We start from the raw sequence: 18,209 nt of genomic DNA on the forward strand, positions 1-18,209 counted from the left end.
GAGGGGAAATGGAGGTTTGGGGACAGGAAATGGGTTTTTTGGGACAGGAAATGGGTTTTAGGGACAGGAAATGGGGTTTTAGGGACAGGAAATGGGGATTTTGGGGGTCCCACCTCTGGGGACTCGGCGCGCTGCTCCATGGGGATGTCCTGGCCCAGGGACATGGCGATGGCTCTCATCATCTGATCCTCCTCTGACATGCTCAGGTCCTGGGGGGCAGCGTCAGGGGCTGCGGGGACCCCAAGAGCACCCCAAAAACCACCAGGAGCCCCAAAAACCACCCAAACCACCCAAAAATCTACCAGGAACTCCCAAAAACCACCCAAACCATCCCAAAACCCACCAGGAATCCCAAAAATCACCCAAACCATCCCAAAACCCACCAGGAATCCCAAAAACCACCCAAACCATCCCAAAACCCACCAGGAATCCCAAAAACCACCCAAACCATCCCAAAACCCACCAGGAGCCCCAAAAACCACCCAAAGCATCCCAAAACCCACCAGGAATCCCAAAAACCACCCAAAGCACCCCAAAACCCACCAGGAATCCCAAAAACCACCCAAACCATCCCAAAACCCACCAGGAGCCCCAAAAACCACCCAAAGCATCCCAAAACCCACCAGGAATCCCAAAAACCACCCAAAGCACCCCAAAACCCACCAGGAATCCCAAAAACCACCCAAAGCACCCCAAAACCCACCAGGAATCCCAAAAACCACCCAAACAACCACCCCAAAATCCACCAGGAACCTCCTCAAAGCAGCCCAAAAACCACCCAAAGCACCCCAAAAAAACCATCAAGACCTCCAAAAACCACCCAAACAACCCCAAAATCCCCAAGGACCCCACCCCCAAAACATCCCAAAACCCACAAGGAACCCCCATAAACCAATGAAGACCCCCCCAAAACCCCTCAGGATCCCTCCCAAACCCCCCCCCCAAGTCCTCCTTATTTCCCCTTCCCCCACTGCAGGACTCCCCCAAACCCCTCCCTGATCGCCCCAAATCCTCCCTATTTCCCTTTCCCCACTACAAGAGCCCCCCCAAATCCCCCCATTTTCCCTCCCCCTGTTGTGCCCCCCCAGCCCCACTGACCCGTGCAGAGCCCCCCATGAGTGGGGGTGGGTGGGTGAGCAGGTACTCCGTGGCCTGCTCCATGGTGTTGGTGTTGAGCAGGGCCTCCATGGCGTGCTCCCGTGAGAAACCCATGTCCATCAGCTGGGGGGGGGGGCACACAGAGGGGTCAGGGGGGATTTGGGAGCATGAGGAAGGGTTTGAGGGGCACAAGGAGGGGTTTGAGGAGGATTTGGTGCGACTTCCCACCTCCCATTTTTCCCTTCCACCCCCCATTTTTTTATCCCATGTCTCAGTTTTTTCCATGCCATCCTTCAGTTTTTGAGCTCCCACCCCCATTTTTTTCCCTCCCATCCCCATTTGTTTCCTCCTACCCCCATTTCTCCATCCCACCTCCCATTTTTTTTTGTCTCATCCCTCAGTTTTCAGCCTCCTACCCCTCATTTTTCCCTCCCACCCCCCCATTTCTCAACTTCCTACTCCCCCAGTTTTTTGCCCCATCCGTTTTTTCCCTCCCACCCCCCATTTCTCCATCCCACCCCCATTTCTCCATCCCACCCCCCATTTTTCCATCCCACCCTTTAGTTTTCAGCCTCCCACCCCCCATTTTTCAACACCTCCTACCCCCCATATTTTTGTCCCATCCCTCAGTTTTTGACCTCCCATCCTTCAGTTTTTGAGCTCTCACCCCCAATTCTCCATCCCACCTCCCATTTTTTGGTCCCAACCTTCAGTTTTCAGCCTCCTATCCCCATTTTCCCCCTCCCACCTCCCATTTTTCCCCATCCCACCCCCATTTCTCCCCTCCCACTCCCATTTTCCGCCCTCCCACCCCCATTTCTCCTCTCCCACCCCCATTTTGCCCCCTCCCACCCCCATTTCTCCCCATCCCACCTCCCATTTTTCCCCTCCCACCCCCATGTTTCCCCCTCCCACCCCCATTTTCCCCCCTCCCACCTCCCATTTCTCTCCATCCCACCCCCATTTTCCCCCTCCCACCTCCCATTTTCCCCCATCCCACCCCCATTTCTCCCCTCTCACCTCCCACTTTCCCCCCTCCCACCCCCATTTCTCCCATCCCACCCCCATTTTCCCCCCTCCCACCCCCATTTTTCCCCATCCCACCCCCATTTTCCCCCCTCCCACCCATTTTCCCCCATCCCCACACCTGCTGCAGCTGCTGCTGGTTGACGTGGGGCTCCCTGCGGGCTCCCCCCTCGTCGCCCCCGGGCTCGTCGGGCGCGGGTCCCTCTCGCTCGCGGCCCAGGCGCTCGCGCAGCAGCGGCTCCGCGCGCAGGATGTGGCACAGGATGGCCAGCATGGACTCGGCCATGCGGCCCCCGTACACCTTCAGCGGCCGCCGCTGCCACAGCTGCTTGATGCAGGCGAACGCGGCCTGGGGACACAGCGGGGACACCGTGGGGACATGGTGGGATATAGTGGGGACATGGTGGGGATACAGCAGAGAGAAGGTGGGGACACGCTGGGGACACGGTGGGGACATGATGGGATATAGTGGGGACATGGTGGGGACAGGCACAGACATAGAGGGGACACGGGGACATGGTGGGGACATGGTGGGGATACGGCAGAGAGAAGGTGGGGACAGGGTGGGGACATGGCAGGGAGCAGGTGGGGACATCGTGGGGACATGGTGGGGACAGGCACAGACATAGAGGGGACATGGGGATATGGTGGGGACACGGCGGGGACATGATGGGATATAGTGGGGACACGGTGGGGACATGGCAGGGAGCAGGTGGGGACATGGCAGGGAGAAGGTGGGGACATGGTGGGGACAGGTACAGACATAGAGGGGACATGGTGGGGACATGGTGGGGACATGGCAGGAAGCAGGTGGAGACATGGTGGGGACATGGCAGGGACACAGCGGGGACATGGTGGGGATACGGCAGAGAGAAGGTGGGGACACGTTGGGGACATGGCAGGGAGCAGGTGGGGACATGGTGGGGACAGGCACAGACATAGAGGGGACACGGGGACATGGTGGGGACATGGTGGGGACATGGCAGGGAGAAGGTGGGGCCATGGTGGGGACATGGCAGGGAGAAGGTGGGGACATGGTGGGGACATGGCAGGGACACGGTGGGGACATGGCAGGGACACGGTGGGGACACGGTGGGGACATGGCAGGGAGAAGGTGGGGACACGGTGGGGACATGGCAGGGAGAAGGTGGGGACATGGTGGGGATATGGTAGGAACACGGGGACATGGCAGGGACACGGTGGGGACACAGCGGGAACATGGTGGGGACAGGCAGGGACATGGGGATATGGTGGGGACACGGCGGGGACATGATGGGATACAGTGGGGACATGGTGGGGACATGGCAGGGAGCAGGTGGGGACATCGTGGGGAGAAGGTGGGGACATGGTGGGGACAGGCACAGACATAGAGGGAACACGGGGACATGGTGGGGACATGGTGGGGACATGGCAGGGACACGGTGGGGACAGGCAGGGACATGGAGGGGACATGGAGGGGACATGGGGATATGGTGGGGACAGGCAGGGACATGGAGGGGATGTGGGGACATGGTGGGATATAGTGGGGACATGGTGGGGACACAGCAGAGAGAAGGTGGGGACATGGTGGGGACATGGCAGGGAGCAGGTGGGGACATCGTGGGGAGAAGGTGGAGACATGGTGGGGACATGGCAGGGAGAAGGTGGGGACATGGTGGGGACACAGCGGGGACATGGAGGGGACGTGGGGACAGGCAGGGACATGGAGGGGACGTGGGGACATGGTGGGGACATGGTGGGATATAGTGGGGACAAGGCGGGGATATGGCAGAGAGAAGGTGGGGACACGTTGGGGACATGGCAGGGAGGTGGGGACATGGTGGGGACATGGCAGGGAGCAGGTGGAGACATCATGGGGAGAAGGTGGGGACATGGTGGGGACATGGCAGGGACACGGTGGGGACATGGTGGGGACAGGCAGGGACATGGTGGGGACAGGCACAGACATAGAGGGAACACGGGGACATGGTGGGGACATGGCAGGGAGAAGGTGGGGACACAACGGGGACATGGTGGGGACAGGCAGGGACATGGAGGGGACATGGGGATATGGTGGGGACACGGCGGGGACATGATGGGATACAGTGGGGACACGGTGGGGACATGGCAGAGAGAAGGTGGGGGACATGATGTGGACATGGCAGGGAGGTGGGGACAGGGTGGGGACATGGCAGGGAGCAGGTGGGGACATCGTGGGGAGAAGGTGGGGACATGGTGGGGACAGGAACAGACATAGAGGGGACACGGGGACATGGTGGGGACATGGCAGGAAGCAGGTGGAGACATGGTGGGGAGAAGGTGGGGAGAGGCACAGACATAGAGGGGACACGGGGACATGGCAGGGAGAAGGTGGGGACATGGTGGGGACACAGCGGGAACATGGTGGGGACAGGCAGGGACATGGGGGGGACATGGGGATATGGTGGGGACACGGTGGGAACATGGCAGGAGAAGGTGGGGGACATGATGTGGACATGGGGGAGCATGGTGGGGACATGGCAGGGAGAAGGTGGGGACATAACGGGGAAATGGTGGGGACAGGCACAGACATAGAGGAGACACGGGGACATGGTGGGGAGAAGGTGGGGACATGGTGGAGACACGGTGGGAAATGGTGGGCACATGGTGGGCACATGGTGGGGACACGGCAAGGAGAAGGTGAGGACACAGTGGAGACACGCAGGGACATGGAGGGGACACAGTGGGGACATGGTGGAGAGAAGGTGGGAAACGGTGGGGACATGTCGAGGACAAGGACAAGGTGGGGACACGGAGGGGATACGGTGGGACGTGGGTTTTGGTGGGAAGGAGAAAAGCAGTTTGCCCCCTCAAACCCCATTTTCCCCTGCCTCAAACCCCATTTGCTGGCACATCCAAATTCCCCCGCAAACCCCATTTCCCCCTTCTCACCCACTTTTTCCCCCCGGAACCCCATTTCCTCCCCCCAAACCCCATTTCCTCCCCCAAACCCCATTTCCCCCTCCCCAAACCCCATTTCCCCCTACAAACCCATTTCACTCCCCCAAAACCCCATTTCCCCTCCCCAAACCCCATTTTCCCCTGCCCCAAACCCCATTTCCCCCTCCCCAAACCCCATTTCCTCCCCCAAACCCCATTTCCCCCACCCAAACCCCATTTCCCCCTCCCCAAACCCCATTTTCCCCTGCCCCAAACCCCATTTCCTCCCCCCAAACCCCATTTCCCCCACCCAAACCCCATTTCCCCTCCCCAAACCCCATTTTCCCCTGCCCCAAACCCCATTTCCCCCTCCCCAAACCCCATTTCCCCCTCCCCAAACCCCATTTCCCCCCTCCCCAAACCCCATTTCCTCCCCCCAAACCCCATTTCCCCCTCCCCAAACCCCATTTCCCCCTCCCCAAACCCCATTTCCCCCTGCCCCAAACCCCATTTCCCCCTCCCCAAACCCCATTTCCCCCTCCCCAAACCCCATTTCCCCCTCCCCAAACCCCATTTTTCCCCCTGCCCACCTTCTGGGTGACCACGAGGAAGCGCAGGGCGCTGAAGGGGCGGGTGTCCATGTGGGGGGCCTTGGCAGGCAGGGCATGGGGGGACTCCAGCACCGTGCTGGGGTTCACCATCTTCTCCACCAGCATCAGCCACGCGTCCAGGAACTCCCCGGTGCCGTCCGGCAGGTCGGGGTGCTCCAGACCCTCCCCAACAGGCACCTTGCCCCCCATGGACAGCGCCCAGTTAAAGGTCCTGGGGGGAAAAAAAAGGGATTTGGGGTGTTGGGAGGGACCCTGAGGTCATGGGAGGGACCCCCAAGGTCGTGGGAGTGACCAGTTAAAGGGTCTGGGGGGAATTTGGGGTGTTGGGAGGGATCCCGAGGTCATGGAAGTGACCAGTTAAAGGTCCTGGGGGGAAAAAAGGGATTTGGGGTGTTGGGAGTGTCCCCCCACCCACAGGAGTTGGAGGGGTCAGTGTCCAGGGTCAGGGTCAGGGTCCAGGAGAATTAGTCTGTGTCTGTGGTCAGTGTCCAATGTCCAGGAGCAGTGGTCAGTGTCCATGATCATTGTTCAGTATCCATGGTCAGTGTCCAGGAGCACTGGTCAGTGTCCAGTCAATGTCCATGATCATTGTTCAGTATCCATGGTCAGTGTCCAGTGTCCAGGAGCACTGGTCAGTGTCCAGTCAATGTCCATGATCATTGTTCAGCATCCATGGTCAGTGTCCAGTGTCCAGGAGCACTGGTCAGTGTCCAGTCAATGTCCATGATCATTGTTCAGTATCCATGGTCAGTGTCCAGTGTCCAGTCAGTGTCCATGATCATTGTTCAGTATCCATGGTCAGTGTCCAGTGTCCAGGAGCACTGGTCAGTGTCCAGTCAATGTCCATGATCATTGTTCAGTATCCACGGTCAGTGTCCAGGAGCACTGGTCAGTGTCCAGTCAATGTCCATGATCATTGTTCAGTATCCATGGTCAGTGTCCAATGTCCAGGAGCACTGGTCAGTGTCCAGTCAGCACCCATAATCAATGTCCTGTGTCCATGGTCAGTGTCTGAGGTCCATGGTCAGCGTGCAGTCAGTGTCCAGTGTCCGGTCAGTGTGTGGTCAGTGTCCAGTGTGTGGTCAGTGTCCAGCGTCCAGTCAATGTCCAGGGTGTGGTCAGTGTCTGGGCAGTGTCTGGAGTCCATGGTCAGTGTCTGAGGTCCATGGTCAGCGTCCAGTCAGTGTCTGGGCAGTGTCTGGAGTCCATGGTCAGTGTCCAGCGTCCAGTCAGTGTCTGGCAAGTGTCTGGAGTCCATGGTCCAGTGTCCACACAGTGTCCAGCTCACTCGAAGAGGGCGTTGTGGCCACCGGAGCAGAGGAATTTCTGCAGCATGAGGTGATAGGGGAACTTGCGCTCGTCGAACAGCATGGGCGACGTGAACCCCACCGAGCAGATGAAGAACGTCAGCCTGGGGGGCACAGGGTGGGGGTCAGTGCTGGGCATGGCACTGGGCACGGCCACTGACCACAGGCACTGACCACGGCACCAAGCACGGCCATGGGCACTGACCACAGCACCGGGCATGGCCACGGGTACTGCCCACAGCACCGGGCATGGCCACGGGTACTTGCCCACAGCACCGGGCATGGCCACGGGTACTGCCCACAGCACTGGGCATGGCCATGGGCACTGACCACGGCACCAGCAGGGCCATGGGTACTGCCCACAGCACCAGGTACAGGTACTGACCACAGCACCAGGTACAGGTACTGACCACAGCACCAGCCACGGGCACTGCCCAAGCTCCACCCCTGGAGGTGGCAGACCCACCCTTATTCCTGTCCTTGTCCTTCCCATCCCTGTCCCTGTAATCCCAGCCCCTCCTCTTTCCAAGCCCACCCCACTCCCAACCTCAACCTTCTCCTGCACCCTGTCCCATTTCCAACTCCCAGCTCCTCCTGTTCCAGCCTCACCCCCGCCCTATTCCCATTCCCATACCTATCCTTGTTTCTGTTCCCATTCCCTCCCCTATTCCCAATCCCATTCCCACTCCCCCTCCTGTTTCCATCCCTGCTCCAATTCCTATCCTCACTCCCATTTCCTCTCTCTCTCCTGCTCCCAATCCCGTTCCTATTCCCATTCCCATCCCAGTTCCCGTTCCCATTCCCATCCCAGTCCTCATGGTCACTGCCCGGAACCGTGGTGTTGGGGTGTAGGGGGGCGGTTGCCAGCTCAGCCCCTTGGTCAGCAGCCGGGTCAGCGCCGAGGCCGTGCCCATCCCATTCCCACCCCAATTCCTGTTCCCATCTCATCCCATCCCAGTTCCTGTTCCCATCCCATCTCATCCCATCCCAATTCCTGTTCCCATCCCATCTCATCCCATCCCAGTTCCTGTTCCCATTCCATCTCATCCCATCCCAATTCCTGTTCCCATCCCATCTCATCCCATCCCAGTTCCTGTTCCCATCCCAATTCCTGTTCCCATCCCATCCCAATTCCTGTTCCCATCCCATCTCATCCCATCCCAGTTCCTGTTCCCATCCCAATTCCTGTTCCCATCCCATCCCAATTCCTGTTCCCATCCCATCTCATCCCATCCCAATTCCTGTTCCCATCTCATCCCATCTCATCCCAATTCCTGTTCCCATCCCATCCCATCCCATCTCATCCCATCCCAGTTCCTGTTCCCATCCCATCTCATCCCATCCCAATTCCTGTTCCCATCCCAGTTCCCATTTCCTGTTCCCATCCCATCCCACTGTCCCCACTGTCCCCACAGTCACTGACCGGAACCGTGGCGTGGGGGTGTAGGGGGGCGGTTGCCAGCTCAGCCCCTTGGTCAGCAGCCGGGTCAGCGCCGAGGCCGTGCCCATCCCCATCCCATCCCAGTTCCCATTCCCTCCCAATCCCAGTCCTCATGGTCACTGACCGGAACCGTGGCGTTGGGGTGTAGGGGGGCGGTTGCCAGCTCAGCCCCTTGGTCAGCAGCCGGGTCAGCGCCGAGGCCGTGGCGCGGGCGGCCGCGGTGGGCGCGGGGGGCGGCGGCGGCGGCGTGGTGGCTGCGGCGCTGCCGCACCGGGGAGCCCACGCAGAGCTTGACCAGCAGCCCAAAGAGCTCGGCCAGAGCCCGGCCCAGCCGCGATGAGGCTGTGGGGACATGGGGACGGTGAGACCACAGGCGGGGGGACATGGGGACAAGCTTGGCCGGTGCCCAGCCCAGCCGAGACAAGGCTGTGGGGACATGGGGACGGTGAGATCCTTGGTGAGGACAGGGGGACACAAGGGACAGAAGGACACAGGGGACAAGCTTGGCAAGCGCCCAGCCCAGCCGAGACAAGGCTGTGGGGACATGGGGACAGTGAGACCACAGGCGGGGACAGGGGGACACAGGGGACAAGTTTGGCCGGAGTCCAGCCCAGCTGTGACGAGGCTGTGGGGACATGGGGACGGTGAGATCCTTGGTGGGGACAGGGGGACACAGGGGGACAGAAGGACACAGGGGACAAGCTTGGCCAGCGCCCAGCCCAGCCGAGACAAGGCTGTGGGGACATGGGGACGGTGAGATCCTTGGTGGGGACAGGGGGACATAGGGGACAGAAGGACACAGGGGACAAGCTTGGCCAGCGCCCAGCCCGGCCGTGACGAGGCTGTGGGGACACGGGGACAATGAGACCCTTGGTGGGGGACAGAGGCGAGACCCCTGGGATCCCCCGAGCTGTTTTAGAGGCCCCTAATCAGATTTTAGGGTCTCCCAGGCTATTTCTGGACACCCCCAATCCACTTTTGGAACTCCCTAACATAGTTTTGGGGTCCCTCAGCCTGATTTTGGGGTCCCTCAGGCCATTTTTGGCGTCCCTCAGGCTGTTTTTAGAACCCCCAACCCCATTTCTGGAGCCCCCTACCCCATTTCTGGATGCCCCAGGCAATTTTTGGAGCCCCCTACCCCAATTTTCAGGACCTCAAGCCATTTCTGGAGCCCCCAGACCCATTTTTGGAGCCCCCCCAGCCCATTTTAGGGTCCCCCCTCACCGGAGAGCAGGGGTTTGATCTGTTTGATGCGGGCGGCCATGGCCGGGGTGATCTTGGCCTTGGCTTTGGGGTCGCTGGCGCTGGGCTCGTCCGTCTCCATGGGGGCCAGGGGCTCCCCCTCCAGCCCCATCCCCTCCAGCAGCCCCTGGGCTGGGGGGGGGTCACTGCCCACCCCCCCTGCAGGGCCCGGGCCCTCGGCCTCGCCTTCTGTGGGGGAGAGGGGGGAAAGACCCATAGAGACCCCCCAAAAGTGACACTTCCCAGAGAGACCCCCCGAAAACTGGATATTCCTACAGAGACTCTCCCCAAAAGTGACCCCTCCCACAGAGACCCCCCAAAAACTGGAAATTCCTACACAGACCCCCATCCAAAAGTGACCCTTACCATGGAGACCCCCCAAAACTGGAAATTCCTACACAGACCCCCATCCAAAAGTGACCCCTCCCACAGAGACCCCCAAAACTGGAAATTCCTACACAGATCCCCCCTCAAACCTGATATTTCCTAGAGAGATCCCCCCAAAACTGACCTGCCCCAGAGATCCCACCCCCAAAATTCATCTTTCACACAGAGACCCCCTCAAAAACCTTTCCAAGACCCCCCCAAACCCAATTTGCCCCAGAGACCCTCCCCAACACCCCAAAACCCTCATAAAACCCCCCCATAACCCCCAGAAATCCTCCCCAGACCCACATAAATCCCCCCATAACCCCCAGAAATCCCCACATAACCCCCAGAAATCCCCCAAAACCTCCCAAAACACCCATAAATCCCACATAAATCCCAAAAACCCTCCCAAAACACCCATAAAACCCTCCCAAAACACCCATAAATCCCCCCCCAAACCCTCCCAAAACCCCCCAAAATGCCATAAATACCCCCCAAAATGCCCCCGAGCCCCACCTGCCCTGCGGCCGCCCTGGGGAGGGCTGGGCGCCGTTTTCTCCTCCTTGGGCACGAGTTTCTGCATGTCAGCCTGGCCAAACTCACAGCCTGGGGGGAGACTGGGGGGGCACGGGGGGGGTCAGGGGGCACCTCCTGGGCACCCAGAGCCCTCCCAGTGCCCCCCAGTAACCTGGCAGGGGGGTACAGACACTGGGAGCAGCCCAATGTCCCCAAAACCTTCACCAGTGATCTCCCAGTGCCCCCCAAACCCTCACCAGTGCCCCCAATGCCCTCCCAGTGCCCCCCAAACCCTCACCAGTGCCCCCAATGCCCTCCCAGTGCCCCCCAAACCCTCACCAGTGCCCCCAATGCCCTCCCAGTGCCCCCCAGTAACCTGGTAGGGGGGTACAGACACTGGGAGCGGCACAACTGGCTCAGCCCAATGTCCCCAAAACCTTCACCAGTGACCTCCCAGTGCCCCCCAAACCCTCACCAGTGCCCCCAATGCCCTCCCAGTGCCCCCAATGCCCCCCAGTGCCCCCCAGTAACCTGGTAGAAGGGTACAGACACTGGGAGCGGCACAACTGGCTCAGCCCTGTGTCCTTCCAGTGTCCCCAAAACCTTCACCAGTGATCTCCCAGTGCCACCCAAACCTTCACCAGTCCCTCCAGTACCCTCCCAGTGTCCCCAGTGCCTCCAACCCTCACCAGTGCCCTCCCAGTGCCACCCAAACCCTCACCAGTGCCCCCAGTGCCCTCCCAGTGCCCCCCAGTAACCTGGTAGGGGGGTACAGGCACTGGGAACGGCACAACTGGCTCAGCCCAATGTCCCCAAAACCTTCACCAGTGACCTCCCAGTGCCCCCCAAACCCTCACCAGTGCCCCCAATGCCCTCCCAGTGCCCCCAATGCCCCCCCAGTGCCCCCAATGCCCTCCCAGTGCCCCCCAAACCCTCACCAGTGCCCCCAATGCCCCCCCCAGTGCCCCCCAGTAACCTGGCAGGGGGGTACAGACACTGGGAGCGGCACAACTGGCTCAGCCCAGTGTCCCTCCAGTGCCCCCCAAACCCTCACCAGTCCCTCCCAGTGCCCCTCAAACCCTCCCCAGTCCATCCCAGTGCCCCCCAAACCCTCACCAGTCCATCTCAGTGCCCTCCCAGTGCCCCCCAAGCCTTCACCAGTCCCTCCCAGTGCCCCCCAAACCCTCCCCAGTCCATCCCAGTGCCCTCCCAGTGCCCCCCAGTCGCTCCCAGTGTCCCCAGTACCTGTTGGGGGTGCAGAGGGACAGCAGCACGGTGCTCTCCCACACCAGCGAGCAGTAGAGCTGGCTCAGCTTGCCCAGCACGCTCAGCCCCAGCTGGGACCCCCACTGGTTCACTGAGATGGCCCTGATCTCGCTCTGGGGGGACCCCAAAATTCCCTGAGACCCCAAAGCTCCTCCCCAAACCCCACTCAAATTCCTCAAACCCCCCTCAAATTCCCCCAAACCCCACTCAAACCACCCCAAACCCCTCCCCAAGCCCGATTCCAAGCCCCTCAAACCCCATTCCAAGCCCCCCAAACCCCATTCAAACTTTCCAAGCCCCATTCAAACCACCCCAAGCCCCACCAAACCCCATTTAGAAGTTCCCAAGCCCCACTGCAAACCCCCCCAAATCCCTCCCCAAGCCCCCCCAAATTGGTTTTAAAACTCTCCAACCCCCTTCAAACCCCATTCTAAGCCCCCCAAACCCCTCCCCAAGCCTCCAAACCCCATTCAAACCCCATTCCAACCCCCCAAACCCCTGCCCAAGCCCCCCAAACCCCATTCAAACCCCCTCAAACCCCATTCCAAGCCCCCCAAACCCCATTCAAATCCCTCAAACCCCATTCAAACCACCCCAAACCCCTCCCCAAGCCCAATTTCAAGCCCCCCAAATCCCCTCAAACCCCATTCCAAGCCCCTCAAACCCCATTCAAATCCCTCAAACCCCATTCAAATCCCTCAAACCCCATTCAAACCACCCCAAACCCCTCCCCAAGCCCCCCAAACCCCATTCAAACCCCCTCAAACCCCATTCAAAGCACCCCAAACCCCATTCAAACCCCCTCAAACCCCATTCCAAGCCCCCCAAACCCCATTCAAATCCCTCAAACCCCATCCAAACCACCCCAAACCCCATTCAAGGCCCCCAAACCCCCTCAAACCCCATTCCAAGGCCCCCCAAACCCCTCCCCAAGCCCCCCAAACCCCATTTAAACCCCCCCCCCCCCAACGCCCCAACCCCCTGCCCCATTACCTGTCCCACCCTGCAGGTGTGCACAAACATCATGATGAAGGCGTGGGCGGCGGTCAGGGCGTGCAGCAGGGGGGTGGCCTGGGCTGACAGGGTGGCATCGGGCACTGCCCCCGCCCCCGCCAGCTCCCGCAGCAGCACCGACCCCCCCGGGGCCTCGATGGGCCGGTGCAGCGGCTCCAGGGCCGAGAGCACGGCCTCGAGCTGCACCAGCCCCTCCTGCAGCACCTTGGGCTCGTGGGAGAGAGTCTGGGGGGACACAGAGGGGACACGGGGGTCACTGAGGGGGCACTGAATGCTCCTGAGGGGCACTGAATCCTCCTGGGCATCACTGAACTGTCCTGGGGGGCACTGAACCCTCCTGCAGCACCTTGGGCTCGTGGGACAGCGTCTGGGGGGACACAGAGGGGATGTGGGGGTCACTGGGGGGGCACTGAACCCTCCTGGGGGTCACTGAACCCTCCTGGGCATCACTGAACTGTCCTGGGGGGCACTGAACCCTCCTGGGGGGCACTGAACCCTCCTGGGGGGGCACTGAACTGTCCTGGGCATCACTGAACTGTCCTGGGGATCACTGAACTGTCCTGGGGGGCACTGAACCCTTCTGGGGGGCACTGAACCCTTCTGGGGGGCACTGAACTGTCCTGGGGATCACTGAACCCTCCTGCAGCATCTTGGGCTCGTGGGAGAGAGTCTGGGGGGACACAGAGGGGACATGGGGGTCACTGAGGGGGCACTGAACCCTCCTGGGGATCACTGAACCCTCCTGGGCATCACTGAACTGTCCTGGGGGGCACTGAACCCTCCTGGGGGGGCACTGAACTGTCCTGGAGAGCCTTGGGCTCGTGGGAGAGAGTCTGGGGACAGACAGACAGGGGACACGGGGGTCACTGAGGGGTCACTGAACCCTCCTGGAGAGCCTTGTGGGAGAGTCTGAGAGGACAAAGAGGGGACATTGGGGTCACTGAACCCTCCTGGGGGGCACTGAACCCTCCGGGAGCACCTTGGGCTCATGGGACAGTGACTGGGGACACAGAGAGCGTCGTCAAGATCCATTCCAGAAGGGATTTGCAGGCCCTCAGCCGTACCAGGATGGATTTGCAGCCCCCCAGGATGGATTTAAACCCCCCAGGATGGATTTGCAGCCCCCCAGGATGGATTTGCAGCCCCCCAGGATAGATTTAAACCCCCCAGGGTCACCAGGATGGATTTGCAGCCCCCCAGGATGGATTTAAACCCCCCAGGTTCACCAGGATGGATTTGCAGACCCCAGGATGGATTTGCAGTCCCCCAGGATGGATTTAAACCCCCCAGGCTCACCAGGATGGATTTGCAGACCCCAGCCACGGCCTGGCAGGCTGCAGAGGTGGGGAAGTCCACGGGCAGGTTGGGCAGCCCCAGGATGGTGACGAGCGGCCGCAGCCCCCGCTGGGCCACGAACTCCTGGCAGTGATCGTCCGTGGTGTTGTTGCTCAGGATGGACTCCACGAACTTCATCTGGGACAAAAGGGGGTCAGGGGGGCTCTGAACCCCCTCAGAACCACTGGGGACCCCCAGGGATGGCGCTGGGCCTCACCACGTTGAGGATGTAGTCCATGAGCGGGATGGGGATGCGTTCCTCCGTGCCCACCACGCTGCAAGCACAGAAAGGGTGGTGAGAAAGGTGTGACACCCCCCCCCCCCCCCAGGACACAAAATCAGAGTTAACGAGGCTGGGAGAGACCTCTGAGACCACTCCTGACCTTGTCACCAAGTGTCACACCCTAGCTTGGCTTTAACACCTCCCTGCCAGACCCTTTCTGGGGAGTTTTTGCCCATTTCCAGCCTAAATTTTCCCCCTAATCCCTTTTGTCCAGGCTGAACCTCTTCCCGAGCTCCTTCAGGATCCCCCAGACCCTTCCCCAGCTCCTTCAGGATCCCCCAGACCCTTCCCCACCTCCTTCAGGATCCCCCGGAGCCTTCCCCAGCTCCCTCAGGATCCCCCAGAGCCTTCCCCAGCTCCTTCAGGACCCTCCAGACCCTTCCCCACCTCCTTCAGGATCCCCCAGACCCTTCCCCACCTCCTTCAGGATCCCCCAGAGCCTTCCCCAGCTCCTTCAGGATCCCCCAGACCCTTCCCCACCTCCTTCAGGACCCTCCATACCCTTCCTCAGCAGCCCCAGACCCTTCCCCAGCACCCCCAGACTCCTCCATATCCTTCCCCAGCTCCCAAAGGATCCTTCCCACCCCAGACCATCAATAATCCAGGACTGAACACAGATCCCTGGGGCCACAAATTTGACTTGGGGACACCACACACCCAGGGGACACCCCAGACCCCCTCAGCCCGCCCTGTGCTGCTCACGTCTGGCTGGGCTCTGCCTCGCTCTGCTGGGCAGCCCCGAAGCTCTGCATGGCCTGCACTTCCTCCTCCTCCTCATCCTCGCTCGAGGCCTCCTCGGCGGCGTGGGGCGAGCGCGGGGGCGGCGTGGCCGCCGTCCCGTCCGCCTTCTGCATCGACGGCTTCTGGCAGATGTACTTGGGGTCCCGGCCCAGGCTGCAGATCTCCTCCAGCAGCTGTGGAAGGGCTGGCATTTAGGGGGAGCTGGAGACATTTTGGGGGGCCCTAAAGGCCGACAAGGGTCCCCAGGTTGTCACCTTGATGATGGCGGTGGTGGCGTCGGTCTTGAGCGTGGGCTGGTGTCGCATCAGCTCGTCCACGGCGCTGCCCAGGTTGGAGGCTGTGTCACCTGGGGGGGGGACAGAGGTGGTTTTGGGGGAGGCAGAGGTGATTCTGGGGGGGGCACAGCAGGTTTTGGGGGGCCAGAAATGGTTCTAGGAGTTAAATAAATAAGAGGTGATACCTAAAATAAACACGAGTGTCTCCAAAAAATAAGGGAATTATTTAAACGTTAGGATGATGTTTTGCTAAAATGCTGGTAGGATCTCCAACGTCCCTGATGTCGCCAGTGTCCCTAGTACTCCCAATGTCCCCAGTATCCCCCAGTGTCCCCAGTACCCCCAGCTCACCCAGGGGGTCAGAGCTGTGGTGGTGGCACGTGGCAGGCAGGCAGTCGGGGACAGCAGCACCTCGTGTGTCCCCAGTATCTCCAGTACACCCCAGTATCCCCAGTACCCACAACGTCACCAGAATCCCCAGTGTCCCCAGCTCACCCAGGGGGTCGGAGCTGCAGCAGCGCCGCATGGCAAGCAGGCAGTCGGGGACAGCAGCACCTTGTGTGTCACCAGTATCCCCAGTACACCCCAGTTCCCCCAGTGTTCCCAGTTCCCCCAGTGTCCCCAGCTCACCCAGGGGACTGGAGCTACAGCAGCACCACATGGCGGGCAGGTAGTCAGGGGACAGCAGCACCTCGTGTGTCCCCAGTATCTCCAGTACACCCCAGTCCCCCCAGTATCCCCAGTCCCCCCAGTGTCCCCAGCTCACCCAGGGGGTCGGAGCTGCGGCGGCGGCGCATGGCGGGCAGGTAGTCGGGGGACAGCAGCACCTTGAAGAGGCGCTCGAAGGGCTGGCACTGCACGAAGCTCTGCAGCCCCCGCGCGTTCAGGCACAGCGCGCTGAACACGTTGGGCAGAGAGCCCAGCACCTCCCGCGTGGCTGGCACCTGCACAGGGGAGGGGCAGGTCAGGGGCTGGGGCACACCTGGGGCACGTGTGGGGCACACACAGGGCAGGGTGAGGGGCTGGGAGCACACCTGGGGCACGTGTGGGGCACACACAGGGCAGGGTGAGGGGCTGGGAGCACACCTGGGGCACGTGTGGGGGAGGTGAGGGGCTGGGGCACACCTGGGGCAGGTGTGGGGCACACACAGGGCAGGGTGAGGGGATGGGGCACACCTGGGGCACGTGTGGGGCACACACAGGGCAGGGTGAGGGGCTGGGGCACACCTGGGGCAGGTGTGGGGCACACACAGAGCAGGGTGAGGCACAGGGGGCACACCTAATGTGGGGCAGGTCAGGGGCTGGGGGCACACCTGGTGTGGGGCAGACACAAGGCAGAGCTGGGGCACGGGAGGGGCAGATGGTGGGGCAAGCACTGGGCAAGTGAGGGGCAAAGCTGGCACAGACATTGGGCAGGTGAGGGGCAAAGCTGGCACAGACATTGGGCAGGTGAAGGGCACAGCTGGCACAGACATTGGGCAGGTGAAGGGCACAGGCAGCTGAGGGCAAAGCTGGCACAGACATTGGGCAGGTGAAGGGCACAGCTGGCACAGACATTGGGCAGGTGTTGCACAGGCAGGTGAAGGGCAAAGCTGGCACAGACATTGGGCAGGTGAGGGCAAAGCTGGCACAGACATTGGGCAGGTGTTGCACAGGCAGGTGAGGGCAAAGCTGGCACAGACACTGGGCAGGTGTGGCACCAGCATGGGCAGGTGAGCAGCAGGCAGGGAGGGAGGTGCAGGGTGGAGCTGGGGCAGGTGTGACACTAACACGGGTGACAGGCACAGAACAGGTGTGGGGACAGGTGAACCTGGAGCAGGTGTAGGAGAGGAAATGGAAGAGGCGCAAAGCAGGTGTGGGGACAAGTGAAGGGCAGATGAGGCAAAAGGAGGTGGAACGGGGGCAGGGCAGGTAATGGGACAGGTGTGGGGGACAGGTGAGGGGACAGGTGCAAGGGATGGGAAATAGAACAGGTGGGGAACAGTGGCAGGGGTCAGGAAATGGAACAGATGCAAAGACAGGTGAGGGGACACGTGAGAAAACAGATATTGGCAACCACAAGGACAAAAATGAGGGAACAGGTGAGGGGACAAGCACAGGGACAGGAGATGGAACAGATGCACAAACAGGAAATGCAACAAACAAGCAACAAGTACAGGACAGGTGTGGGAGGGTCCAAGACATGGGACAGGTGTGGGAGCAGCACAGAGACAGCTGATGAGACAGTGAGAGGACAGATGAGGTGACACAGGTGAGGACAGGTGCTGGACAGGTGAGGGACCACACTTACAGCCTCCATGAGCAGCATGACTTCACTGAGGGGATATACAAGGGGACAGGTGAGGTGACAAGTGCAGGACATGTAAGGTGACAGGTGTAGGACAGGTGACACGTGTAGGACAGGTGACACGTGTAGGACAGGTAAGGCACACTCATGGCCTCAATGAGCAGTGCGTGCAGCGTGACATCGGTGAGAGAACACAACGGGACACGTGAGGGGGCAGATGAAGGCATACACAAGGGGACAGGTGAGGTGACAAGTGCAGGACACCTAAGGTGACAGGTATAGCACAGGTAACAGGTGTAGGACAGGTAAGGCACACTCATGGCCGTGATGAGCAGCGTGACATCGGTGAGAGAACACAACAGGACACGTGAGGGGGCAGATGAAGGCATACACAAGGGGACAGGTAAGGTGACAAGTGCAGGACACGTAAGGTGACAGGTATAGCACAGGTAACAGGTGTAGGACAGGTAAGGCACACTCATGGCCGTGATGAGCAGCGT

The 18,209-nt window shown here is 60.8% G+C and overlaps 1 protein-coding gene across 1 annotated transcript in view; it reads right to left on the reverse strand.

Annotated features, from left to right (window-relative positions):
• Positions 1 to 18,209, reverse strand: part of LOC134433229 (E3 ubiquitin-protein ligase HUWE1-like) — a 98,609-nt gene that overhangs the window by 68,629 nt on the left and 11,771 nt on the right. The window contains 16 exon segments of the mRNA XM_063182098.1: positions 114 to 209; positions 1,099 to 1,221; positions 2,246 to 2,473; positions 5,613 to 5,844; positions 6,922 to 7,044; positions 8,506 to 8,612; positions 8,614 to 8,723; positions 9,606 to 9,812; positions 10,509 to 10,609; positions 11,754 to 11,887; positions 12,768 to 13,013; positions 14,085 to 14,261; positions 14,341 to 14,398; positions 15,109 to 15,320; positions 15,402 to 15,493; positions 16,189 to 16,366. Coding sequence (XP_063038168.1) covers positions 114 to 209; positions 1,099 to 1,221; positions 2,246 to 2,473; positions 5,613 to 5,844; positions 6,922 to 7,044; positions 8,506 to 8,612; positions 8,614 to 8,723; positions 9,606 to 9,812; positions 10,509 to 10,609; positions 11,754 to 11,887; positions 12,768 to 13,013; positions 14,085 to 14,261; positions 14,341 to 14,398; positions 15,109 to 15,320; positions 15,402 to 15,493; positions 16,189 to 16,366 — 2,424 coding nt within the window.

This window comes from Melospiza melodia, unplaced genomic scaffold (assembly GCF_035770615.1).
Source record: "Melospiza melodia melodia isolate bMelMel2 unplaced genomic scaffold, bMelMel2.pri scaffold_149, whole genome shotgun sequence".
Lineage (NCBI taxonomy): Eukaryota > Metazoa > Chordata > Aves > Passeriformes > Passerellidae > Melospiza > Melospiza melodia.